Source organism: Sturnus vulgaris, chromosome 4 (assembly GCF_052056855.1).
Source record: "Sturnus vulgaris isolate bStuVul1 chromosome 4, bStuVul1.hap1, whole genome shotgun sequence".
Lineage (NCBI taxonomy): Eukaryota > Metazoa > Chordata > Aves > Passeriformes > Sturnidae > Sturnus > Sturnus vulgaris.
Window position 1 is genome coordinate 74,084,973 of NC_142246.1, and position 26,717 is coordinate 74,111,689.

The following is a 26,717-nucleotide window of genomic DNA, read 5'->3' on the forward strand; positions in this document are numbered from 1 at the left end:
CGCAGGCGCGGCGGCCGCTTCCGCGGGGGGAGCGGGCGCGCCGGGCCCGGCCGAGCCGCCATGAACTTCTTACGGGGCGTCATGGGCGGCCCCAGCGCCGGCCCGCAGCCCTCGGGAGCCGACACGGTGAGCGGGGGAGCGGCGGGGCCGGGGGGTCGGGACGGCCCGGCCGGGGCCGCGCCGTGGCCGCCGCCCGCGCCGCTGCCAGGCCCGGGTGGTGCCCGGTGCTGCTCGGGGCCGAGAGCCGCTGGCTGGAGCGGGGCAGGAGCAGCTCTGCCGAGCGGTTCCTGACCTTCGGCTGTGTGCCGGGAGTGTCCCCCGCAGCCCCGCCGTGCCGGCTTAGCCCGTGTGTTTGTTGTACGTGCCTTCTAGATCCAGAAGCTCTGTGACCGAGTAGCTTCGTCCACGTTACTGGATGACCGGAGGGATGCTGTCCGTGCTCTCAAGTCATTATCCAAGGTAAATATCCAGCTTCCTGAGCAGTGGCGTGAATTTCGAGTAGCTTTGTCAGGTACTGTTAAAAAGGCTTTGTTTGGTGTTCGGGCTCGACCATTAACCATTTGTCTCTTCTCCAAACAGAAATACCGGTTGGAGGTCGGTATCCAAGCTATGGAACACCTCATCCACGTTCTCCAGACAGATCGGTAAGCATCCCGCAGCTGCTCTGGGCTGCTGACACAACACATGCAGGGCTGATGCTGTGTACTGACAAAGCTAGGAGGGCAGCTGGGTTTCTGGCAGCTCCTCTGCCACCTTGGCTTTTTATGTTGGTAAACGTCCTCAAAGCCTATTCAGAGGTAAAAAGAACAGAATTCCAGGATGAGGGACAGAAAGACAAGCTCTAGAGTGAAGGTGCTACCAAAGTATCTCTTAGTGCCTCTCAGGGGCATCTTTCCACTACTGTAGAAAGCTGAGTCCAAAGGGATCATGTTAACTAAATCCACTCTTTGGAATAACCCAGATCAAGCTGTTATTGGGCAAAAGGTGAGCTATACAGAATGAAGAGGGAAAGAATGAAGTCAGCAGGTGTGTGTTTTTGCTCATGTGTGTTAAAAACCACGTTGGGTTCAGGTGAACAGGAGAGCAGGACTCCGAGGCTGCTGCTAAGACAGATGGCATGAGTCTGAGTGCTGTGTGGACTAGAATGTTACACTTATGCAATCCAGTGTTTGGAATATCTTTATTATCTATCCCTTCGATCACTGCTGCACCTGATAGTGCCTGTGTGTTGTACTGTGGAACCTGATTGCAATCCTTGGATTTAAGCTTCAAATATTCGTGTTTAGGTAGGGGAATGTATGGGGAGAGTCATTCAGTCTAGATTTGAACATCAAGCTGGTAAATTGATATGAGACAGTCAGGAGGCTGTGGAATACCTAGATGTGCATACACTGGAAGGAGGAGCGTGTCCTTCGATGCCAGTACCGAGGAGAATTGGGAAGGCTGCAGTTCAGTGTCTGCAAGGAGGCCTCCTGCTCCAGTTATGGATATAGGACATGAAACTCTTCAGTGCTCAACCAAAAGCTGCTGATTGAGGCCCTTCTTGCCTGCCTAGTTGTGCCAGCTGGGAACAAGGTGGGAGGCTGCTGTCTAGGCAAGTCCATGTTATTCCTATTCTGTGGGCTGGGTAGTTCAAGTGGAACGTCTGACCTGGTGCAAACAGTGAAAGGGAAGAGTATAGGAGTAACTGTCATGGATGTGAAGGGGAAGCCCTTTAACAAACTGGGTTAAGTAGCCTACTTTCATCCACTTAACTGCTCTGAGGGCAGATTTGAACTTTGAGAAGGGAGGCGGGGCTCTACTGATCCACTCGAAGGCAACCTGAAGCCTTTAGGGCAGGGACTCGAGGCTTTTCAGTGCTTCTTGGGCTCCAGTTGATCCTTTGCAAGTTGTGTGTGCTGGGGTTCCGTGCCCGTATCTTGCCTGACTCGGACTGTAGTTGAAAAAAAAAATAAATACACGGGGGTTTTGGGTTTTCAACTGAGGAAACGCTGGCTTGTAGCAGATGTTGCTAGAGTCATTTGCTGTTGGATGTTTGGTGGGCCAGGTGTTGGGTGCTGTGGCTTGTCAGAGAGAGAGTTGTGGTCTGTGTGTGGTCAGTGCAGGTGTTATGTGCTGGAGTTGGTGTTACTGTTTGCTGTCAGGAATGGTAGAGGTGAGGTTTCCTGCACTCCCTCAATGGAAATCAAAACCAGTTGAACTGATGAAGTGGTTGATAAAGGAGTCACAGGCTCAGCTGTCCCCAAGGCCCAGTGTGATGGGTCTATTGAACTGGGATGCTGCTGGTGTGACAGAGGCCGCTCTTTTGGTGTGTGTCCACTGATCTTTGGACCTTTCCAGTGTCCACCTGAAGTGCCCTGCAGCTTTCTGCACAAGTGGAAGATGGTCTTTTCCACCTGTTTATTTTTTTATACTGCAGCTGCTTTAGCAGAGAGGTCAGTGACTGACTGAAGTTGTCTTCTCACATGTCACTGTGCTCATGTAAATCATGCACATGTGCTGGCTTGTGGCCCATTGGATGTCTTGCTGTCAAGTTTAAGATGACAGCAGGGTTTAGTTTGATTAGAAAAATGTAAGTGCTGCCTGTGTCCAGTTTTCAGTTCCTTGGATCCTAGGGTCTTGCTTTGACTTAGTTACCGTTTTTACCCTGAAACAGCAACATAGCACTTCTTAAGGGGAACACATCATTCCAGTTGTTAAACAGTTTACTTGTAGGTTGCCTGAAGCTCTGCCTCCTGCTCAAGTGCTTAAAATTTCTTCTACAGAAAACTGATTTCTTTAAGTTTTCCAGCTCTGTGAATTGGGCATCCTGGAGCCTGAGTCAGCTTTTACATGTTCTAGATTTACATACACTAGAATTTTTATGCCATGTGTTTATTTTGTAATCTGAAGTAGTGATCTGGTAGAGGGCTTCTACTGACTTGTTGCTGAGATGTTGCTACATCCCACCAGGGATTGTTTTGAAAAAAAATTGGCATTTGACTGTGGAACAAGGCAAAACCACTCAACTGTTGGTGTGAGAGAAGGCACTGGAGTGAGAAGTCAACTTGATCCTTAACTGATTTGTTTCTACATATATTAAAAGGTTTTTGAATTTCAGTGTGACAACTGAAAGAGGTGAAAGAATTTGGTGCTTAATGTGGACCTAAGACATGTCCTTTTTTTTCCCTAATGCACAAACCTCAGTTATCCACGTGCAGGACAGTCAGGTGCCCTAGTTTCCACATGGTTCTGCTCTGCTGCTGTTTGTGAACTGACATCTTGTTTGAATGCTGTGGAAAATCACCACTAGCAGAGGCAGGTTGGCTGAGGTGGCTTGTGCTGGGTTGTTGCCTTGCACAAAGGCTGCCTCTTAGGGATGCCTGAAGTCTTGTTTCTTGACTGGTTTTTACTGTAGAGTAAAAGCTGGACAGCTTCAGCATGAACAGAATAATCAATGAGATGTGGGATGTGCTGAACAGCAGATGGTGGCAAGGCAGTGAACAGCAGAGGTGGGATGCTGCTGTCCTCATTTTGTTCTGTCTTAGCTTTCAGCCAGAGAAGCAAGGCGTGCTTTTCATCGTGTGTACATTAAATGTCCTTATTCTTTCAGAGCTGCTGTCATTTCCCTAACAAGGGACGTTTAGAAACCTACCAAGCTGCAGTCTTGCTTTTCAAGTTTCCAAGAAAGAATTGGTGTGTTTTTAGGTGTGCATCTGTTTCATTTCTGTGAAAAGGGAAGTGTAGACTTTGTGGTAGTGTGTTGAAGAAGTAAAATGAGAGTGAAGAGAAAGCATAAGCAGGCTGAGATGTGATCATACCTGCTAGATGAGGCTGTTTCCGTGGACTGAAAGGTTAGGTGGTTGTTCAGGCCTCTGCTCTGAACCGGCCTAGCAGCCTCATGAAATGCAAATTTATCTTTGGTCTGGAGGCCTCACTTGGAATGCCTTGGAGATCAGTGAGAGTAAATACTTAGAAGCTGCAGTGTGAGATTTTTTTTTTTTTTTTTACAGTCTTCTTTTCAGATGCTTGATAGAGTAATGAGAATGCTGTGAGGGGTGTCCTGTGTCCTTCTGCACTTGGATATACCTTTCTCTGTGGTTTTAGATTCTATTTTCCCTTTTTTTTTTTTTTTTTTAACCAACTGCTTTCATTCTCTTTTGGTTTAAAAGCAACAAAGTAGCAGAAATGGTTATGTTCTGCCCCATAAATTCTTGTGCTGTGCCTTAGTTGGAGCATAGGGTTTGCAGATGGTTCAGCCTTGGTAATGCAGAAGAAACAGGTCTTTCCTGAGTGGAGTCTGGGTGTGAGCAGGTGAACTAATGCTTTAGGGTTCCCTGCAGCTGCCTGGGGATGCTGGAGTTGAAAACCCTGTAATTATTAGGTTTAGTGGGTTTGGTGACACAGAGGCCAGCTGTTTATGAGAATCCACAGCTGCTGCTGCATTCCCTTGGAGCTCCAAGGTTTGGCTCTGGTCCTGTCTGACAGTGTAGCACGGAGGGTCCCACCTGGGCAATGCTGGAGCTTGTCTGCAGCTTCCTTGAGTGATCTTGTGGCAAGCGTGAAGCACTCTCGGCATTTCTCTTGGTATCCGAACAGGTTGGAGGGACTGACTCAGAAAATTAAAGACACACCTACAGTGAAGAGTCCTGTGGTCATCTGGTTTCACCAGACTTCCTGAGGCTCACCTGAGGGAATGGAACTGGGAAAAGGAGCTTGACTCTGTTCAGGGAGCAGATAGCTCATGGTTATGTGGTGCTGCAATAAATCTGTGCTTTTTACTTGCCCTACTGCTGCAAAGGGAACTGCCTGGGCAGAAGAGCAATGTTGTAAGAGTAGCTGGAAATAAGTAATTAAAGAAAAGTGGTTCTTTCATTTGCAGTTCAGATTCTGAAATAATTGGCTATGCTTTGGACACACTCTACAATGTTATATCGAATGACCTAGAAGAGGAGGAGCAAGGTAAGCATTTGGTAGTAATAGTTGTATTAACTGTGGCATTGCTTTCCTTGGTGCTTTGTTCAAGTTGCAGCTCTATTACTAACACTTACTTAGACCTGCCTTGTTACTATGTATAGCTCTTAGGATAATGCTCAAGATCTTGTATGCAGTTTGCATTGAAGTAACACTGGACCTCTTGCTTATTAATTGAAACATCTCTGTTCTCTGAACAGGAGCCAGGTTGGAACATGATAACTTTTTTCTAGTTTTTAGGTGAAGAATCAAGTCCTTCTTTGCTTTTGGTAAAGAGTAGTTGTGGCTGTTACTGTCAAATGAGACATTACCATCTCATGATTTAACAAGGATGTTGAGATATAAAATCTCAGGTACCTGTGATAAGGTGCCATATGTAAGTGTGAAAGCCTTTTTCAACCCTGCTGTGGCAGTGGAGTAAAAGATTTAGAAATATTCTATTTATCTTTGTACAGGTGGGTTGTGAAAATCCATGCCATTCCTACCGTTTGGTTTTTGAAGGCCATTAAACCAGTCTCCAAGGCCAATGAATCTTATTCCAAACCATATTTCAAATTGATATTGGCTTACTTGGCTTTCTTTTCCATGTTCCTCCCATTCCCCATCTTGATTAAAAAGGTTTAGGACAAGATCAGAGTTTCATAGTGCTGGTGAATTCATGTTTGTGGGAGAGCCCTTGATTATGGACTGGACAAAAATGTTGGCAAATTTTTGCCAAGAGCAAAGAATTGTCCAGCTGGAGTTGTGTGTGAGAGGTGACCAGGGTTGTAAGGATTATGGGGTGCTGCAGTTTGACCCCTTCCAGAAGAACCCCACAGGAGTCCAGCTGCTGTAGGGAGCTGGGATGGCTGCTTTGGGTCCCTGAGCTTATGCTGTAATTGGTTGTGCTGTGTGGAAAGCTGTTCAACTGGTAAACCTGTCTCTTGTTTCTTTTTATTTTACCTGCACTGACAGATGACTCTGAAGGTAAAAGAACCTTTACTTATATAAATATGGCACTTTGTTTTAGCCCTAGTTTACTCATGCTGGCAACACCTGCTGCTGTTTAAAAAGGACACTGTAAAACCTTGCACTGGAGCCCAGGGAAGGCATTTTGCCTTCTGCTCTATCCTTGCTCCTTGGAGTTCAAGTGTGTTTCCAATTGGATTTGTCCTGTGAGTTGGCATGTTGAATGCCAGCAGATCCCCAGAGTGCAGTGATGATAAATTCTTGCTAAGGGTGTCCAAGGTGTGCAGCCCCAAACTCGTAGGATTGTAAGGGACCAAAGTTTGTCAACAGAGTTTCTGTTTGCAAGAAGCCCTGAAGCTGGACACCAGTGCATGAGCTGCACAAGAGCATCCTTCACAGTGTCTCTTTTAAGCAATGCATGTTAAAATACAGTATTCACTTCTGCCCTAGATTACCACTAATGCTTTGCATGATGTCTTTGTAAAACTGCTTTTATTTTTTAAAACTAAATTCTAGTCTGCAGTGCTGCTTGGTAGTGAATTGATAAGAGCTGATCTTACTGGATGGAAGCTGTTGGCTTGGTTTCAGATAGCCCTGGGAATGTGTGGATATAAGGAACAATTATGGGTAGAAGACTGGTTGCAAGATATCTGGTATAAGTGGAAGATAAGAGTTTCCCTTTGCCTGTTTGGTTTTTTATTAAACATAGTAGAAGAAATACTTGAAAAGAAAAAACGTGATTTTTAAAGAAGAACACTGAGTTAGAGTAAGAAAAACCAACTACAGCCTGGGAGAGGCTGTGCCAGTTGTGCATGCTGCACAGGTTTTGCCTTAGAAACCTGGAGCTTGTGCAAGGGCAACAGTTGGCATCAAGACTTCAAACATCTGCTGTTTGCAGCTGAGGGTGGGACAAGGACAAGATGTTCAGTCACAGCTCATGGAAAAGTCCAAGTGAAGTATTTAGACTTAATTTTCCAAGTAAAACGTTTAGATTTTCTGGGCTGTCTCTCCTTGGCCTGCAGCCAGCTACAGGATGTGCAATCCCTGTGAGATTGATTCCCTGCTGAGTTGCCTCTTGTTCTACAGCAGCAAGTGCAGAAGCTGAATTTGTGTGGAGTTCTCTAATCTTCATTTCTTTAAATGAGTATCTGTCAGCCCAGGAATGGCCTGGACTTGATAAGACCCTCAGCTTCAGAGAAGTCACAACAGGACTTCTGTCCTGCTAGGTGCTACGTGCCTGGGCTAGAGCTGTTTTTGTACATAGTCTGTCTTCCCTTTTAACATTTTCTGAAATATATCATAATTTCTGATGCTAGTAACTTAGAGCAGAGAGTTTTTTGGAGGAGAAGATCCAAAGACTTGTGGAGTTGGTCAGAAATTCACTTGCTTTACTGTTTATTTTCTGTTTATTTCTATTAAAACAAACCCGTTCCCTTTGAATTAGAATTGCTCTTGCTCAGTTTTTCAGCTGACATTCCTTAATTATATCAACCAGTAGTACCTACATGCCACTGTTTTGTGGAACAGTTATGTAAATTGTCCCTCAGCCTAGAAAAATAGCAGTGGTGCAGAGATGTTGCTTGCATGGGGTTTGGGCATTTTGTGGGGTACTTTTGCATTTGTTTTTTGTTCGTGCAACAGTGGTGCATGAAATAATTAAATGAGACAATTACTGTGCCAGCCCAGGTCTGTGTAACTGTAGAGTGAAGAATGGAATGGCACTCAGTTCTGGGACTTTTGAAATCAATTCAGATTCCCAGACAGAGGTTTTGATGATTATCTGTCTTACTCTTCTTTTCCCTTCTTAATGTTTAGCTATTTTTCCATTGCTAAACCCAAAAGAATAATTAAGATATTTGGACCAATTAGCTGTAGATGATTTACATTCCTTTTGCTTCCAAGGCTCTTGATGTGAAATGTACTTTGCTTTTGCCCATAAGTGCAGCTATATGTGATGTAACTGCTGAGATTGAAAAGTTAGGTTTGGAGCCATGTAGGGTTTTTGTTTTGTGAAAAGCTTGTTTTGGTGTTTGTTCTGAAAGTAATTCAATGAGCATTTATAACAGTGACTCAAAATCTTATGGTCACCCATGGCCTTATTTTAGTGAGAATAAAAATCACAGCTGGTGAAGTTGTTCCAGTTGTGTTGTAATATGTTGTTTTTTGCTGTTACAGAAGAAAACTCAGCAAAACAAGTTGATGATCTGGGGAGTCAGTTCACAGAGATTTTCATTAAACAGCAAGAAAATGTCACTCTGCTGTTGACTCTGGTGGAGGTGAGTAACTGGGTCATGTTTAGGCTGCTGAGAGCTGGGTGGTGCTTTTCCTAATGGGGAGAGCCATGGTTTTGTCCAGTAAAGCTGGTGTCAAGGCTGAGGTGTGCCAGGATCCTGTACAGATGGGCTGGAGGTGAGTCAGGACTGACCTGGCTGAACACCATTGGTGCAGCTTTTAAAGCAGGGCAACATGGAAGAGCATCACAGAACCATTTAGGTTGGAAAATGCCTCCAGGATCATAGAGTCCAAGTGCTAACCCAGCACCACCATCTTCACTGCTAAACTCAGTCCCAAAATGCCACATCCGTGTTTCCTGAGCACTTCCCAGAGATGACTCCTATGCTGCCCTGGGCAGTCTTTTCAATGCCCGACCACTTGTTCAGTGATGAGATGTCCCTGAATAGCTGATCTGAACTTCCCCTGGTGCACCTTGTGGCCATTTTCTCTCATCCTGTTGCTTGAGAAAGGGGTTTAGTTGCTCAATTAGAAACAATAAAATTATTGCTCCCTAAACAGCTGTGGTTGTTCCTTGTGCAAGGTTTATTTTTCAGATGATCATGAAATCATCAGGAGGCAGTTGTGTCTGAGATGCCTTTCAAGTGGAAAGGATGACTGCTTTCCAGCAGCATGATATTTAACTCATTTTCCAATGGCTTTGTCCTCATGGACTACCTTTTTACTTTGAGCTTTTAAATTTTTGTTCCCAAATTAAGAACATGACTGTGCTTGAGCGAGAGAACAATGCAATACCCTTTTCTTTTTCCCCCCCTTTCCTTTATAGTCCAGCTTCAGTAAAAACCATGATATTCTACTTTGCCCATATGGAACCTATGTCATGCTTTGAGCAATATTAAGGAACTGTCAGTGTATGAGTTAAATAGTGAGGAGTTGCTTACTTAACGTGCTCCTTGGTGTCCTTGCAGGAGTTTGATTTCCATGTTCGCTGGCCTGGAGTGAAGCTCCTGACATCTCTCTTAAAGCAGCAAGGGCCTCAAGTGCAGCAGATCATTCTGGTCAGCCCCATGGGTAAGGGCTTGTATCCATTGCTGATACACTTGGAGCTTGATGCTCAGCAGACATGGCAGAGGCCTAGAGGAGCCTTGAGCAAAATGTTTTAAAGACCTCCAGCATGAAAAAGCTGCACCTTTTTTTTTTTTTTTTTTTTTTTAAACCCTGTTTCTTGCAGGTGTTTCCCGCCTCATGGATTTGCTAGCAGACTCCAGGGAGGTGATCCGCAATGATGTGAGTGCCCAGGGTCTGCAGGGCCCCCTGGCGTCCTCTGTCAGTGCATGGAGGAGCCAGTGCCTGCTGGCACCCCATGGGGGTGTGCATGTGCTGAGCTGCAGGGCGTGGGGGTGTGCCTGTGATCCTGGCTGAGGATTATGCTGCTGGTTCAGCATCCTCCCAGGAGCTGTGACTTGTGAAAAAACAATGGAGTTCTATTAAAACCCAGGTTTCATTTATTTTCTCCTCCACCTCTCCAGGGAGTCCTGTTGTTACAGCAATTGACCAAAAGTAATGCAGCCATACAGAAGATTGTTGCCTTTGAAAATGCCTTTGAGAGACTTCTGGATATCATAACAGAGGAAGGAAACAGTGATGGAGGTACAGTGGGGTCTAAGACTTAGTCTTGTGCTTATGCAATTATGAGCTGATGTTTCCAGGCTTACCTTAGTGGGTGGCTGGAGCTCTGTCAGTGGCTAAAAGGATCACAGTTTATAGACTGGTTGTAACAAAACAAGCAAAACCAGATTGACCAGGTAGCTGTGTTTCAGTGTCTTTTGAAAAATTGGTGTACTTAGTGAAAACATCAGGGCACTCCTCTGAGCATGTGTGCATGAGCTAGTGTGTTGTTGCTTGACCTAGGCCTGCACGTATCTACTTGGAGTGGCAGTGTCACATGTGTGCTGCATTTGTCACTTACTCAGTTAAGCATCTGCATTCTTCCCATGAGGTCCTTGGATGCTTGGAGTGGCTGGAAGTAACAGCTTGCTGAGTTCCTTCAGCTGCACCAACAACTTCAGTTTTCTGCTCAGCTTCTTGGCAAGTCAGTCACCTGTTGGGAGGGGAAGAGAATTTTTAAAAGGAGCAAAAAACAACGCAGCATTTGAGGGCTTGTTTTTTTTACTAGCAGTATGTGCTGCGTTTACCACAGTCTGCTTCAGTAGCATGACAGGTTGCTGTTCCATGACCTTTCTGTGGGCTGCAGGAGCATTTACTGCTTCTCTCCCAGCTATATTATGCCAGGTATGTTGGCATGGAAATATTCAGCAAACCTTTGATTTCAAGCCACTATTTTTAGGCAGATAATATTTTTAGGAGATTTTTATGTAAATTTCTATGTGCTAAGACTTCTCTGCTTTCCCCCCCTGCCTATCTGTTCCTCTGATAGGAGGAGCCTTTATCCGAGTGTAATTGGAAAACTAAAAAGTAGCTTTGAAGTAAGTTGAAGATAGAAGCCAGCACTTGTAGAGAATGTGTGAGGCAGGAAGAGCTGCTCATGCCTCGCAGTCATGATGCAGTTAAGGAGGAGCTTTGTTTCAATGCATTTGATAGGGACAGTGTAGGCTGATTGTGGAGCACGTCAACTTTGGGACACAAAGTGATGGCTAGGTTTTGTTGGCAGTTTTTCCCATTTACCCACTTGACTGATATGAGCTGTACATGCTTTGGAGATTTGCTTTGGGCTTCTGGAAGAAAAGCAGCTATGGTTTCAAAAGGTTCCTAGTTATTGATCCAAGCCTTAATGTGTGTTAAGAATGAAGAGCTCAGAAATGCATGCTCTCTTCCATCTGGAACCTCCTCTGTGTATGGACGAGCTAATTTGTTTCCATGTGGCTTATTTTGATTGACCACATGGTACTTTGTCTCATCAGGCATAGTGGTGGAAGACTGTCTCCTCCTGTTGCAAAACTTGTTGAAGAATAATAATTCCAATCAGAATTTCTTCAAGGAAGGTTCATACATTCAACGTATGAAGCCTTGGTTTGAGGTTGGAGATGACAACTGTGGGTGGTCTGCACAGAAAGTAACTAATCTTCACCTGATGCTGCAGGTAAGATGCCATTACTCCTAATAGCTCCTAATTACCAATGTCAGCTCTCATGCAGTGAGAAGTGTCATGTCACAACTGTGAAACCCAGTTCTACAGCTCAGAATTAGCTACCTGTGCTCATGAGCTATGCTGCTTTCAACATAAACCCTGTCAGAGGTGAAGCTGTGATGGCTGGCATATCACATAACTTGATGTCACCTGAGATGTAACAGAGATTTCAACTAAAAGCATAATTGGGGGTGTTCTATGTAAAGAATCCCCGGTATAAAACTGAAAATCAAGCAGCTGTATGTAGCAATGAGATAAATGAGATTCTGTTCATTGTCTCCATTTTAAGAATCAATTCTGTTTCATAGTGAAGCTGCAGATGTGTTTGGTTTGGTTTCAGAAGTCCCAGGCTCTGTTCACACGGCAGTGTTTCCTTCTCTGTAGCTTGTGCGGGTGCTGGTGTCCCCCACAAACCCTCCCGGTGCCACCAGCAGCTGTCAGAAGGCCATGTTCCACTGTGGGCTCCTGCAGCAGCTCTGCACCATCCTCATGGCAACCGGGGTTCCTGCTGATATCCTCACGGAAGTAAGAGGGCAGTGGGTGCAGGGAGGGGTGGGAGTGACCCCATGGGTGACAGCAGCAGTCTGCAGGGATAACCAGCTGCTGCAGGGCCTTAATGAGCATTTGCTGAGCAGCTTCTTCACATGCCAAGGATGTCAGCTTCCTGTGTGGGCAGCAGAAATGGAAAAGTCATTTAGGTTGTAAAATTTCTGGTGTTCTGCAACCAGAGAGGATTTGGATTTGCCTGTTTTTTTTCTTTGGATTTCAGAATATCCCAGAGCAGATGAATTGATTAGTGACTTTTCCTGGCTTGGGGGTGGGTTTATTGCTGTTTTTATTTTTTGGGAGAGTCTACAAATACTCTAATTTGATAGGCTTCCAGTGATGAGGGATTTTAGCTTCTAGAAAGCCCTGCCAGCCATGTAGCATGAGGGGTTTTTCCCTTGATAAGACCATGTGCTTGGATTGAGTGCAGACTGCTCTATTCCAGTTCTTAACTTCTTAAAAGGTTTCACCTTTCCACTTTGTAAAAGTGCCCAGTTTAGCTGTTATTTTGCTGTCATAGACAACCTGACCTGGCATACAAAATGAAGCTGGAGGCGACTGAGCTATGTGTCCCTTAACCTTTGCTCAGCATCCTTCACAGCTGTTAAATGCCTTGATTTAATGCACACTGGTTTTACTTAAGTCTCTGAGCTGAGACTTTGTGCTTTTCAATCCTGAACTGTCAGGGTAAACTGGAGTAACTTGCAAAGATCTAGGTGGTAGACCATGGCTCAGATTTAAACATGGATTTGACTTTCTTCTCTGCCCTTTCCCTAGACCATTAATACTGTATCAGAGGTCATCCGAGGATGCCAGACAAATCAAGACTACTTTGCCTCTGTGAATGCACCTTCTAATCCACCAAGGTAGAGGAAGAAAAGTGTTTTAACTCTAATAGGTGATGAGGTATTGGTATGGGCAATCCAGAGGATTTTTCAAATTGCACACTTGGGATTACGATCTGGAGTAACAGCTTCAAGTTCATGTAGGGTGTATTTGATACAGCATTAAGGTGTCAGTTGTGTTTGCAGAGACAAGGCCTAGAACTGGTGTTGGATTGTTAGATTATGGATTGTACATTTAATATATCACATATGTAATATTTTATTTATCACTTGCTATATGTAGGGTATGTGATATATCATGTATTATATGATCTGTGATGTGTCACTTATATGAGGAACACGTGATATGTCAGGGCATGTTCTATATAATGTAATATAGAATATATATAATATATGATTTATATATTATGATTTATGTAATGTAATTTATATATTGTATATATAAGATAATTTACTGTACATGTTATATATAATACTATTCATTATATGTGTTATATATTACATACATGATATATAATAGGATATGAGATATATAATACATAATAGACTGTTATATGGTATATATAGGTTTTTTAAATAATAGATTATATATTATATTACATCATGCTAGAATTGGTATCATGTGGCACTTGAACAATGCATGAGAAGTGGCTGAGAAATTCCTCCATTGGGATGAGCTGCTGTTGCAGTCGAAAGAGGATTTGGAGGCAAGGGAGACAGATAATCAAACTGTTGTTCTGTGTATAAATAACTGAAAAATTTGTAACACTTGGGGTTTTGATACCCTTGTTTGAAATAGTAGTATCTCTCCTTACCTGTGGAATACATCCATATGATGTTCCTGCTGCTCTTTTTATTCACACTAAAGTTCTCTACTTTTCCTTGCTCTGAGTTCTCTGTTTTTCCTTGCTTTCCCAACAGGCCTGCAATCGTAGTGCTGCTCATGTCCATGGTAAACGAGAGGCAGCCGTTCGTGCTACGCTGTGCTGTTCTCTACTGCTTCCAGTGCTTTCTGTACAAAAACCAGAAAGGACAAGGAGAAATTGTCTCCACGCTCCTGCCATCCACCATTGACGGTAGGCCAGGGCACCAGCTCTGCAGTGAGTTCTGAACTAGCACCTGTTCTGTGCACCACCTGGTGTCTGGTGAAACATGATTTACCTGCCGTTCAGTGACTGCTCCGGGGTAGGGTGGTTTGGCTTACATTTGTCTAAAACTTCATTAGTTTGTTTTTCCTGTGTTTTAGCTGCATTGTCTTAAATACTTTGCTGGTTATGTGGCTTGTGTTAATCTCCCTCGCACCTTTTGGTCGCTCTGCTAGCTACAGGTAACTCTGTGTCGGCGGGTCAGCTGCTCTGCGGGGGCCTCTTCTCCACGGACTCTCTGTCCAACTGGTGTGCTGCCGTGGCCCTGGCCCACGCCCTGCAGGAGAATGCCACGCTCAAGGAGCAGCTGCTGCGGGTCCAGCTGGCCACCAGCATCGGCAACCCACCCGTATCACTGCTGCAGCAGTGCACCAACATCCTCTCACAGGTACGGCGCCATGGCCTGCCTGCTGCAGCTGGGGCGTGCAGGGCACTGTCCCCCCTGGGCAGGGGCACTGTGGGGACACAGCTCAGGAGTGCAGGGCACTGTCCCTCCTGGGCAGGGGCACTGTGGGGACACAGCTCAGGAGTGCAGGGCACTGTCCCTCCTGGGCAGGGGCACTGTGGGGACACAGCTCAGGAGTGCAGGGCACTGTCCCTCCTGGGCAGGAGCACTGTGGGGACACAGCTCAGGAGTGCAGGGCACTGTCCCTCCTGGGCAGGAGCACTGTGGGGACACAGCTCAGGAGTGCAGGGCACTGTCCCTCCTGGGCAGGGGCACTGTGGGGACACAGCTCAGCAGTGCAGGGCACTGTCCCCCCTGGGCAGGGGCACTGTGGGGACACAGCTCAGGAGTGCAGGGCACTGTCCCTCCTGGGCAGGAGCACTGTGGGGACATGAGTGTTGGCTTGATGAGGAGGAAGGTTCTCATTAGCAAGTTGTTTGTTAAGCTGTGTTTAAAGCTCCTTCGAGGGGAGAATAGCAGCAAATCTTGCTTTTCCATCAGATTGCTCCTTGATGCTGTCTGTTCTTTGGCCCCAAAGCATCCAGGCCTGGTTTAAAGGACAAGGTCAACTGGCAGAATCCCTACTCATGTTGTGTTTTTTTTGCTGAAGAAGTGCTTGTTTGGTATTTAACCTGAACCTGCTAACTGGAAACATGATGAATAAAACAGGCTGTCATGAACTGATGGTTGGCTTTGCTATGCAAAGATAAAATTTTTTTGAGCTTGTTCAACATGTTAATACCTGGGTTGGCAAATGTCAAGTGAGTGAAGGTCACCTCCAGGTCCATGCCTCCTTGTGATATTAACCTGTGTTGGGAACATTCAGGGAAAAAGCCTGTGTAGTAGTAGGGAGTTGGTTAACTCTGATGGCACTTAGACTTTGCTGCAAGTGAAAATAACTGGAATTCTGAATTTGTTCCTCTGACTTTTCTCTTGCTTTAGCTAAAAATAGTCAGTATTCATTTTTATCCTATTCCTGGTGTTTCTGTGTAAGGTAAATTTGAATCAGTAAAAATGCTTTTGATTCTTAAGCACTACCTGATAAAAGGGACTCAGATATGGGGGGCTGTTTCTGACATGTTCCACTTGAAGGTTCTCCAGTAATATGTGTGTAACTTGCAGGGTGATAAGATCGACAGACGGGTATGTATTTTTTGGCACAGCTCGTGCATTTTCCTGCCAAAGCAGGCCTTTCCCTCCTGTCTGGGGTCTGCTGGGGAGGATTTCTTTAACTGCTTTTTGATGTGTTTCCACTTACAGCTTTGTGTTGCAGTGGTTTGGGTTTTCCCTGGCATAACAAACTCTTGGTGCGTCCAGGGGAATCTCTGGGGGTGCTCCCCAAAACTATGGGATACATATCTTGGGCACCACGGGTTCTTGCTTTCCTGGGGGGCAGACTGATGGACTGTCTGTTCACATAATAGGTGGGATTTCATGTAAGGAAAACTAACACTCTTAGAAATAGTATTTTCTGAAGGGCCTGGAGCAAACAGCTGGTACCATCAGGAGAGGGAATATGCTAGAGGGAAAACTGTTTTGCCTGCCTGCCTAATTGTGAATAGGAGGGATGTCATTGTGAGCAGGTGACCCCTGAAGAGTTGTTTGATTTCCAGGCTCTGACTTAAAACATAGCTGAGTTGGGTGTTGGTGTTTCTGCTGTGGAATTGTGTTGTTTCACCCTGTTGATCACAGTTCAGGGTTGTTACCAGCTCTGAACTGTAGAACAGCAGCCATGGGGAGCTGTCATCTGTCAGAGGAGGAGTTATTATGATGGTATGTCTAGAAAACAGCCATGTTTTAGAGAGGATGTTTTAGGCTGTGTGAAAATCCCTAGGCAGAACACATTAATTTGCCCTCTGAGCAGCAAGCAGTGCTTGAGAATAAATGTGGTTTGCAGCTGAAGTGTTGGGCTGCACAAGCAGAACTAGCTCCATGTTTTTTGAGGGGGAAAGGCCACTGGTACCAAGGCTGGAGAAGGCTGAGGTATGGCCATGTGCTATAGGGCCACTGCCAGTTACAGGGGTTATTCCCAGTGTGCATAGGCTGGCAAATCCTGCTGGGACAATTAGAGACAGTGTTTGTCAATGGGGGAGGGAACACTTTGCTTGGTTGCCATCTGAATGTTGACTGTTGGAAGAGGTGGGTGCTTGTCTTAGCTCACCTGGGCCCAAATACCTGTAGCAGAGACACAATTGCTAAGAGTCAGTTTGGAGATGAAAACTAGTTTTGTCTGTGTAACAAAAATAAACTGATGCAGTTAGCATTTCCCTTGCTGGCTTCGTGTGCATATTGTGTGGACCCAAGGCCACTACAGGATTATTGTTCTTTACTCAGAAAATAATACTAGGAACACCTGGAGCCAGAAGGGTAGCTCTTGGTGATGCATCTTTTCCAGGGAATCCTTACGTGACTAAATATACACCTTGTTCCTTCTTTTAAAGGGCTTTTGTGTATGTTCCTTCATGTCACCTTGTATTCAAAATTCAGAACTAACCCGTTATGATTTTATATTGGTGCTGATTTGCATTGAGTAATATTTCACATCTGTGTTGCTTGCTGGTTTGCTCTGAAAACAGTTTGACTTGAATGGTTTGATCCTTGTTTTATCCAAGCATTTAAGCTGTTCAGTATAACTAACAAATGGGTGTTTGGAAAGACATGACTTGGAGTTTATAAAACAACAAGGTGGAAGTAGGTGAGTTCAATACAGCTTGGGTTTGTATTTTATCTCTCTCTGTGGCAAGGTAATGATGGGGGTGTTTATTCTTCACAGGGCAGCAAAGTCCAGACCAGGGTTGGACTACTGATGTTGCTTTGTACTTGGCTGAGCAACTGCTCCATTGCTGTCACCCACTTCCTTCACAATCCAGCCAATGTGCCTTTTGTATCCTTGACCTGCTTGTGGAGTGGAGCCCCTTGCTTAGACACAACTTGGGGTTATGCACGTTCAGGTTAAATGTTTCTCTAGATGAGTTTACAGGGAGTCTGCAAAACAGAAAATGCACGGGGCCAGGAGACAAAAGTGGCCTGTTGTTGCACTGACTTGTGTGTAAGGGGCCTGTACCAAGGTCGTGTGGAAAACTGTCTCAGTCTGCCAGCCAAGTGAGTTTGTAGTGCAACAAGCCTGTTGCTATTGTTAGTGTGAATTAAACTTACACTCAAGAGGCAAGAAGAAGGCTTTGTCCTTCTGCTAATTTCTGTGCTTGCTTTTCAGGAAAAACCTAGTCAAGTACATGAGCACATAAACCTAAATTGGCACCTTTATCTACACACAGGTGTGCTTTGGAACAAATAAATCTCTCAGGTTAAACAGACAGCTACTGGGAAATTTATGGGAAACCAGTGATCACCTAAGTCCTTCAAAATAGGAGTTACCTTTGCAAGGGTTTTGTCATCTTTTTTGTCTTAACTGCTGACAAAGCTTGGGGTTGTGGGTAAATAAAAGGGAATGTATACAGACAGAAGGTTTCCATGTGTTGTGGTTATCAAATAGCTCCGATATCCTTATCAAGAGTTCTAGCTCACAGGGCAGATAGCTGAAAACCTTGGAGAAGAGGAGCAGCTTGTCCAAGGCCTGTGTGCACTTTTGCTTGGCATTTCCATCTACTACAATGACAATTCCCTTGAGAATTACAGGAAGTAAGTATGATAGAGAAAAAACAGGCCTGTAGGGAAAGGTTCTGTGAAAGGCAGGTGGTGGTTCAAGAGGCTTTTAAGTGGGACAGGAGTGGGATTAAGACTTGAGACAGAGAATACAGAACCCACCTCGATGGGTGATGGCTTCACTTCTTGTCCAGGTGTTGCACTGTCATTGATTTGTCTCTTCCTTGCAGAGAGAAACTGAAGCAGCTGATTGAGAAGAGGATTGGCAGGGAGAACTTCATTGAGAAGCTCGGCTTCATTAGCAAACATGAACTTTATTCCAGAGCTGCTCAGAAACCACAGCCTAGTTTCTCTAGCCCAGACCAAATGATGTTTGACCATGAATTTACAAAGCTGGTAAAGGAATTGGAAGGTGAGATGTTACTCATTGCTCTAGTTTTTGTCATAAACTGATGGATGAGCTACCATCACAAATGTGTTGTGTTACTCTTGAAAGTAGTGTGATGACACTTAAGGTAATGGTAATAGCTGTCAATCACATACCCAAGCTGCAGTTCAAGTGTGAAGTAAAAATACTCTAACTGGATTAGCTGATATTCTTAGGTGAGATGGTGATCAGTAGATTCTGTGAGTTACCACACTGGCCAAGAGGTGTTGACCTGTGCTCACATGGAAACTCAAGTACTGAGCACATTACAATGGTCATAGCAACTTCATTTGTTGAAGTACATAATCCAGATATTTGCCATTTATAATGGATCAATTCTAAAAGGTGAATGCTGAAATTCTTGGCTTGTTAGGAAATGCACACTTGATTTAGTCTGTGCTGCAGGGTTTGTCATCAATCTAATATCTGACTGGTGTCCTGTTTATTAATAATTACTCTAAACTTGAATCTATCTAGAGAAGGAAAAAACCTTAAAGCAGCAGTGGTAAAGATGGATTTGCCCAAGCAGTTTCATCTGCACGTTGGTTTACAGTCCTAAGCCTTTCACTTATTTGCAGAATGTTTTGGGCTGCAGCTGTAGTGGAGCCATAATGCAAGTACACCACAGCTTTTTTGATAGGAAGTACTCAAAACACCCATTTATTGGCTGAAACAGAAAAAAGCAGTAAAGGTGCAAACTGCAATCAAGTCACCATTTATATTAAACTTGTGTGACAATCCTGTTTTTAATGTGCAGGTTAAGTTTGTAATGTGATGAATTGAAACTGCAAAGCTGTGAGACTGTTTTGAGGACAAAGATGTGAACTGGGCTTGAGTTGACAGAAACTGTTTTTGACAGGTGTCATAAGTAAAGCAATTTACAAGTCCAGTGAGGAAGATAAAAAGGAAGAGGAAGTCAAGAAGACATTGGAACAGCATGACAACATTGTGACTCACTACAAAAAAGTCATTAGAGAGCAGGTAAGAGGGAGCAGGATCATACATGTGCCTCTAAATCTTTGTCTTTAGGAGGCCCTGCAGTGCACTTCGATCCCCCTGGTTCCAAAAGAAGTAACAAGGAATCTAACAATGCAGAAATCTTTCTAAGAGCACTCGTGTCAAGGTTCAACTGCAATGTCAGTGTTTGGAACACTGGTTAGAGTCTTTTTTTTTTCCTTGGGCTACATGCTCTTACCTGTTGGAGTGTTTGGTTTCAAATGAGGAACCAGAGGATTTGCAGCCCTTCAGAGATACAATTCTTAGTTCTGTGCTCTCAGGTTGGTGACAGATGAAATGGGTCTGAATGAAGAAATCATTTGTTGGTGAAGTTTGGCTATACCTTCTGGGATTAGACTCTCAGAACCTTTTTTCCAGGGGTAGTTAAATAACTTGTGTGATTTCTGCAGCTGAGATGGAGAAGTAGAGGAACAAAGCTAATGAACTTGAACTGCTAAAGGGAAACTGAAGCAGGTGTTGTGTGTTCTGAGATCCAAGCCTGGGGCATTAGGGATGCTTTCAGCTAACAGAGGCTTTACTGAACATGTGATATCTGTAGTTACCATGATTTCTTTAGAGACTCCTGAAGCAGTAGCCTAAACAAATGCAGGCTGTAGTATGCTAGATGAAAATTACAATCAGCAAATTTCCCACCTTTCCCCTTCTCCTCCTGTTGCTGGTGTGACAGGCTGCTGCTGTGTTTCCCAGGTGTTTTTCCTAGGAAGAGCTAGGTTTGCAGGGGGCTTTCCTGCTCATCTCTCCCAGGTAGCACCGAGTGGTGGAGCTTAGGTTTTGCTGCTTTCCTTCATCTTCCTGGCAGAATTGTATTCATGTATGACTACTGCATCTATGTAGTATGGTGCCTTTTTTTCTTTCACAGGACCAGGAGCTTGAAGAACTAAAACAACAAATCAACACTTTAACATCTCAAAATGAACAGCTCCAGGCTACAGTCACACAGCAAGTGTCTCAGATCCAGCAGCATAAGGACCAATATAATCTCCTGAAAGTACAGCTAGGTAGGCTTCATGACAATATAAAATCATCTTGCTTGTGCAACGATGTTGTGATTTCTAGCAAGCTGCAGCAGAGCTTCAGCAGACACAGCCTTGTGGGTGTAAGAGCTCACACTTGCTGTGGGAGCTGCTGAGAGAGGCTGCCTTGGCCTTGGGTTAAGTTAATCCAAACCAGTTGCTGCCTGTCCAGGTTCAGAGCATGACCAGATGGGCCCTGGAGTGGGCTGGAGTTTGAGGCTGCAATGTAAGTGTGAGCTGGGGAAGATGGTATGGCAGATGTGCAAGATGAAGCCTGTTACTGTCACTAGAGAAATTGCTAATTTAGTGTGTAAATCAGGGCAGTATCTTCTCCTAATCCCGAGGTCAAAATGCCTGTTAAGGTGTATACGACATGATTAAAAATACCCAAACTGCTTTCATGATTACTTATAATTAAAAACATCTAAGGAAAAATTTGCCTTCGGAATTTGTCTGTGCTGTTATTTTGGATGACCAGAATGGCTGCAGCAGCAGGAAGCACACATAGCTGAAGGAATGGCAAATGAGAGCTCTTCGTTGTTCATTCTGTTTTATAGATAGAGAAGCCTTAAGTACTGTGCTTTGCTCCTTTAGTTAGAATGAGAAGAGCTTCTGTTGCCTTGTGGGACAGGGGCAGGATGGGTAACAAGTACTTTGGTGTGCTGGAAACTAAGTTGTAGAACTGCTTGTTTGACCTTGATTGTAAACTCTTGCTGTGTAGGAAAGGACACCCAGCATCATAATTCCCATGGTGACACGTTGCAGATGAATGGCATTCAGACAGAAGAAGTGAGCAAATTGAAAGAGGAATTGGAAGAGTGGAAAAACAAGCATGAGCTGCTGCAAGGGCAGTTAAAGGAAAAGGATTCTGTGATAGAAAAATTGGTAAGTGCTGTCTCAGCAGAACTTGATCCAACTGCCAATTCCTGATTTCAAGTGTAACTTGCCTTAAGCTGTGCATGTCCTCATTGTGGTGACAGCCAAGCCATCCTGAGTGCATGCCTGGAATAGGGAATCTGATAGGACATGGCTTGAGCAGAGCCTTGTCTGCCTCGCGCTGCTGCCAAGAAGAATCGGTGCAGCTGTACAATCTGTGGTTTTTAGCCTGTTTTCAAAGTGTGGGGGAAAATGGTGTGGATCTGCTCGGAGCTCAGTGCCTTGTCACAGTGCAGGGTTGATCTGGTGCATTTCCCTGGTGCAAGGTCCTTGTGCACCCACCTCAGAGGACACAGCCAGCTGCTCTCATCACAGCTCTGTGTGCATTGCTTAGCCTGCTTGTGGCTTCTCTGCTGCCTATGCAAGAACAGCAAGGGGGTTTTGACAACATGACTACATTTAGAATTCCAGTACTAAAGCTGGGGGGTTTTTTTATGTTTTTCTTACAGAGTTCTTCCCAGTTGGAAATGGGAACTACAGAGCAGGCTTCACAGATCAGCAAATTCAGTGGCTTGGAGCACAATAATGAGCTACAGAAGGTGAACTTGTGCTATTTCACCCCTGGGGTGAACAGGGCTAGTTTGGGATGGGAAGGAAGCTTTACTTTTCAGGGAGGAGCTTTGATTCCTGAGTGTGTTGCTGTTTTTCATCAGCTATCTTTGTGATCATGGTCCTAATCTTAGAGCATCAAGGCTTTGCATCTAAAAATGAATTGGTTGTTTTCACTAAGCAGGTTTGAGCCAGCAGAAGACACTTGGACTGACTTGCAAAATGTGTTTATTCAGGGCAAAACATATGTTTAAATGTTGATATTAAGTTTCCAGGTATTAGATGTACAGCACAGAATAACTGGAGATTCAGTTCTTTAAGGTAGCTGTTGCTCAGAAATACCTGGCAGAGTTGCTCTGTTTGGAGCACTAAGGGTGCCTGGATCAATAAGTCATCGTGGGCTTCTGCACCAAGAGGGACAATGTGCAGAAGACACCAATGGGAGTGCAAGTGGTTTGAAACACCTTTATAAAAGTGACTGAGGCTCAGACAGGTGCTTTGCTTGGGCGTTGCACAGAAGGTTTGTAGAGCAGGGTGGACAATGGTGCATGTTGCTGTTGAGGTCTCATTGAGAGGCAGCTTTCCTGTTACATTTGCTAGTATGAAGCAGTTAGTCTGGGAGCATTTAACCTGGGAGCATTTAACCTCAGCAAGATCTCATGTGAATATATTTTTATCAGATGATGTGAGAAGTTTTTTCTCTGTTTCCCGAAGGAATTAGAAATGCTCAGGAGTCAGATCCAACTCCAGTCTGCGGAAATCTCTAAGCTTCAGATGGAGAATCAAAAGCTCCAAGCAATGGTACCAGTGAATTGTTTCTTTTATCTATGGGAACTAAATCTTCAAGACTTGCCTTCCTGCTGCTGTCTGGACATGTGCTTTCCTACACCAAGCTCATTTTGAGTGCACACACCAGCAAGTGATTCCAACAGGGTTTCAAATTAAGTAACAAGTTACCCAGATAAATCCTTCATGAGCATAGAGGGGACTTTTAATCAAGTTAGTTCTCTCTGATGCCACTGGTCCTTGCTGTTTTTAAAGCATTAAAAACTATTGCCTGTTCCAAGGTTATGCTCTAATTAAAGAGCCTTTGTGAGACACAGCTGTGTGATAGCATACACGTGAGCGAGATCATTATTCTTACAAGCAGCTGAGGATACTAATTTAAAAGGTGATGTGTAGTTGAAGGGGAAATGATAGGGGAATCTGTCTGTGCAGGCCTCCAAATGCTGCAGAGGTTTTTTTGGTTGTGTACTGAACCAAGGAGCAGTAAAGCCTTGTGGTTAAATAAATGTGACTGTCTTCAAAACTAATGAACAGCTGTAGGAAGGGAATGTTGGGCTGCAGACCCTGAACAAGTTGTCTGAAAATGTTGCAGACATGTCCCCAGCAGAGGTAAAAAATGGTGCTGCAGGAGCAGAGCCCTGCAGCCAGCTGACAAACAAGTGTTTCATGGACACATGCTCTGAGAGGGGCAGACTCAGCTGCCCAGAGGGAAGATGCCATTGCACAGGTGCTGGCCGCGTGTGATTGTGATGATGCCTTTTGAGGCAGAGGTGTGTCCCAGTGTCCCTCCAGCTGTCAGGCCACCTCACTGCCATCCTGCATCCTGCTGCCTCCTGGGCTTGGTGGAGGAGAGGCACTGCTCTCAAATTTGTGCTATGTGGAGTTGTAGCTGACAGGCAGCTGCCACATTTTGGAAATAACTTTGTGTAGGGCTGACTGAGATCAAACTGTTGCTATTTTTAGTAGTCTTATGCAAAGAATTGGATATCTAGCCTAATAAAAAGACTTCTGTGGCACTTGAGAAGTATCAGAGCCAAGGTGGATTGCCTGAAATAGGGTCTGCCTAGAAAAAAAAAGTACAAGTCTTTCAAGTGCAGCTGCTATGAAATAAAGATTTCACTTTGTGTTCTTGGTGTGTATGAGTCTGAGACCCAAGGAAGCACAGATGTTTTTGCTGATAGTTTGCAGTGTGGAGTGTGTGATCACCACACCTTGGCTATGCTGTAAAAAGAGAATATGGGTTTTAAAAAAATGACTGTGTGATGTCTCAGCGTGCTGTCTTAGTGTGTGCAGCACTGAGAGGGAATTCCTTGTCCACAGAATGCAACTGCAGATCCTGTGTTAGGAGACAGTGGTGCAACAGCAGCAACGAGCTCAGAATTGGAGGGACGACTGGAGCAAGAAATAAAAGAACTGAAGGTAGGTAGTGAGTGAGCACCAAACCAAGCCACTGGATAGTCAGCCTTCAGTTGGGAGGCTTCTGCAGTAGCCAGGGCTGCTGGAAGTGGTTTGTTTCCTCAGCATCCACAGTGTTTCAGGCTCTGGAAGGGGCAAGCTGGATGTCTCCTTCATTTTTCACTTGGGAAATGAAAACTTGTCTGCATTGGAGGTGTTGGTAAGGACAATCTAGGGTGTAGCTTTACTCTGACACAGATAGTCCAGTTTGAGTGGGAGGAAGGTAACCACTGATAATCTTGTTCCTACTTTATCCAAATTGTAATAGTTTGTGTAAGGATGCATTTGGGGGAACAAGGCTACAGGAACCAACAGTGGGCTGGAGCTGCTACAGGTTGTGTGTAGAATGTGGTTGAAGGATACAGGGCTTCAGCTTTTACCTATGCTTGTATCTTGTATGTACTGTATTGTAATTTGCTGTGGGATTTTCCCTGTTGCCAGAGTGAAGTCAAAGCCCTTTGTGAGGAGAAGGAATCACTAAAGCAGCAGCTGGACTCATCCAGTAGCACGGTTGCTATATTGCAAGATGAGAAAAGTAAACTGCAGCGAGAAGTTGCAGAATCCAAGAAAGAACAGGATGATCTCCTGGTGCTTTTGGCTGACCAGGATCAGAAGATATCTGCACTCAAGATCAAATTGAAGGACCTTGGTGTACCGGTAAGCAGAGCAATGGGATCCAGCAAGTTCTGGGTGTGAGACAGCTCTGGGCACGGTAAAATACTTGATCCACAAACTCTGCTGAGGCCCCTTTCTATGAGTAGAGGGAAGTTAAATGTATCAGTTACTTTGTCAACTTGTGGCAGCCATCAATGAAAGCTGACCACTGCCTGTTGTCCCCCGTGGTCAGCTGTCTTCAGCAGGGAAGTGATGAACTGTGGGCATTACAAGATGGCAGCTGCATTTAGTAAGCATTAATTGATGTGGCATAATTGTTTCAGGTGATCTTCAAGCTTATTTGCTCTCAGCATTTGCCTTGCCTTCAAGAAGGCTGGAACAGAATAAAGGATGTTCCTGCTCACAACAGGTCTTGTATTTCAGGTTGAAGATGAAGATGATACTGAATCTGGAGATCAAGGGGATGAAGATGAGGATGGAGATGAAGAGGAACAAGATGAGAATGCTGTTGTGTGTTACCATGAAAACTAGATTGCATTGTTTTGGGGAAAAAAACTATTACTGGTGTACAAAGGAAAACATCTGCTTATGGGAAGCAGATGGGGAAATGACAACCATGGACTTAGTTATAAGTTACTCCAAGTGTTGGAAAATCCTTTGTACTAGGTAAAGCAAACAAAACCCACAGTTTCAGTTCTACATGAATATCCCAGGTTGTACTTGTTTAGAAGTTGCTTCAGACACTGTTTAAAGCAGGAAATGACAATGTTTCTGCCTTGGTTCATTGTCATTTGCAGTTTTGTGCATTTGTCTACAGTTTTAACTTCCTTGAGCTCTTAACATAATTAAATACAAAAGTATTTGGTTTAACATCTGTCACATGGAGTCATTCCCCCTGCCTTCAGCATGGAGCTTCAGTGTAGTTGGTGGCTTCCTCTCAGGAGCAGCAGTGGGAGGCAGAAGGGTTGGGGTGGCCTCTGCCAGCTCAGGGTGTGGTTCTGGGGGTGCCAGGGCCCTGCACCCCGTGTGTGCCTGGACACTGCCCTGGCTGTTCCCCCCAGGGAACCCGAGTGCTCTGCTAATACCATGGAAGAGTTTGCATTGGAAGCTGTGCCAGAAACGTAGCCTTGGGGTGAAGAATTGCTGTGGAAAACCAAGACCAGTACACTCTAAGATTTAAGGTGCTACTGAGTCAGCATAAATACGAGTTAAAATCTTATTGACTACTTCAGGAAGGAAATGAACACTACTCTGATTTATATAACTTATTGGCTCTTTATGAGTAAATAAAAGAGGAAATTTTAAAAGAAAATAGAGAATGGTAAATGCACCAAATTCTTTTTTTGGTAATAAAGAGAATATGTCTACTTGGTCCTCATTTAATTCTCTTGTCTTAATTTAAAAACATACTTTTTCATATGCATAAGAGCATCTACAATCAGTCTCCTCTGGTGGATTAAGGTAATAACACAGCACATAGTGAGACTCTCACCACAAGAGTAGAGAGGGATGAGGGTGCAGTTATTATATTTTGGAACACTACGGTGTTAGAGGCTGTGGATTGGAGCAAAGCATAATTTGGCTACAGTAAGAGCTGCTGTGCAGTACCCAGGGCTGCAGCTGCCCCTCTTGGGAAATGTATTTTGCCTCTGCTGGCAGAGGTGCCAGCTTCAGTGTGCTGGGCCCTGGTGGGTGCTGGGCTGGCTGTTCCTTGCTGGCAGCAGTGCCTCCCTCTGGCAGCTGCTGCTGCTTCACCCCTCCACAGGCCTGCACAAGGCATCCCTGGCAGGCAGCTCAGGAACGAGGTGGGGGCTAGGGAGTCCAAGAGACAGACAAACTAGTTCCAAACAGGTTGTGTAAAAAAGCCCGTTCAAAGTGCCTTTCTCAATTAGAAAACCTGTTTTGTGGATTATTTTATTGCACCATCCTAGTGGTCTGTCTTCCTACTGGTAGCAGATGTGTCTGGTGATAAGTCTATTACTGTCAAATGGAGGTATTCACTTGTCTGCATTCTTGGCTGTGTTACGAAAATCAGATTTCTTCTTAGTTCTTTG

At 44.6% G+C, this 26,717-nt stretch overlaps 1 protein-coding gene across 4 annotated transcripts; it reads left to right on the top strand.

Annotated features, from left to right (window-relative positions):
• Nucleotides 1-26,041, top strand: USO1 (USO1 vesicle transport factor). Of its 4 annotated transcripts, none has more exons than XM_014884907.2 (25): nt 1-126; nt 373-459; nt 580-644; nt 4,862-4,941; nt 5,908-5,919; nt 8,077-8,177; nt 9,102-9,204; nt 9,365-9,420; nt 9,663-9,783; nt 11,055-11,233; nt 11,666-11,806; nt 12,605-12,693; nt 13,594-13,748; nt 13,994-14,205; nt 17,036-17,146; nt 17,783-17,901; nt 18,096-18,277; nt 19,152-19,273; nt 20,169-20,307; nt 21,044-21,207; nt 21,708-21,797; nt 22,522-22,608; nt 23,914-24,012; nt 24,490-24,705; nt 25,087-26,041. In XM_014884907.2, exons 1-25 carry the CDS (start codon nt 61-63, stop codon nt 25,192-25,194), a joined length of 2,904 nt encoding a protein of 967 aa, XP_014740393.2. In that variant the 5' UTR covers nt 1-60; the 3' UTR covers nt 25,195-26,041. The 4 variants fall into 4 exon arrangements, with proteins under 4 accessions (XP_014740393.2, XP_014740394.2, XP_014740395.2 ...); XM_014884908.2 differs by having other exon boundaries at nt 14,000-14,205; XM_014884909.2 differs by lacking the exon at nt 5,908-5,919.
• Nucleotides 26,042-26,717: the final 676 nt, after the last annotated feature.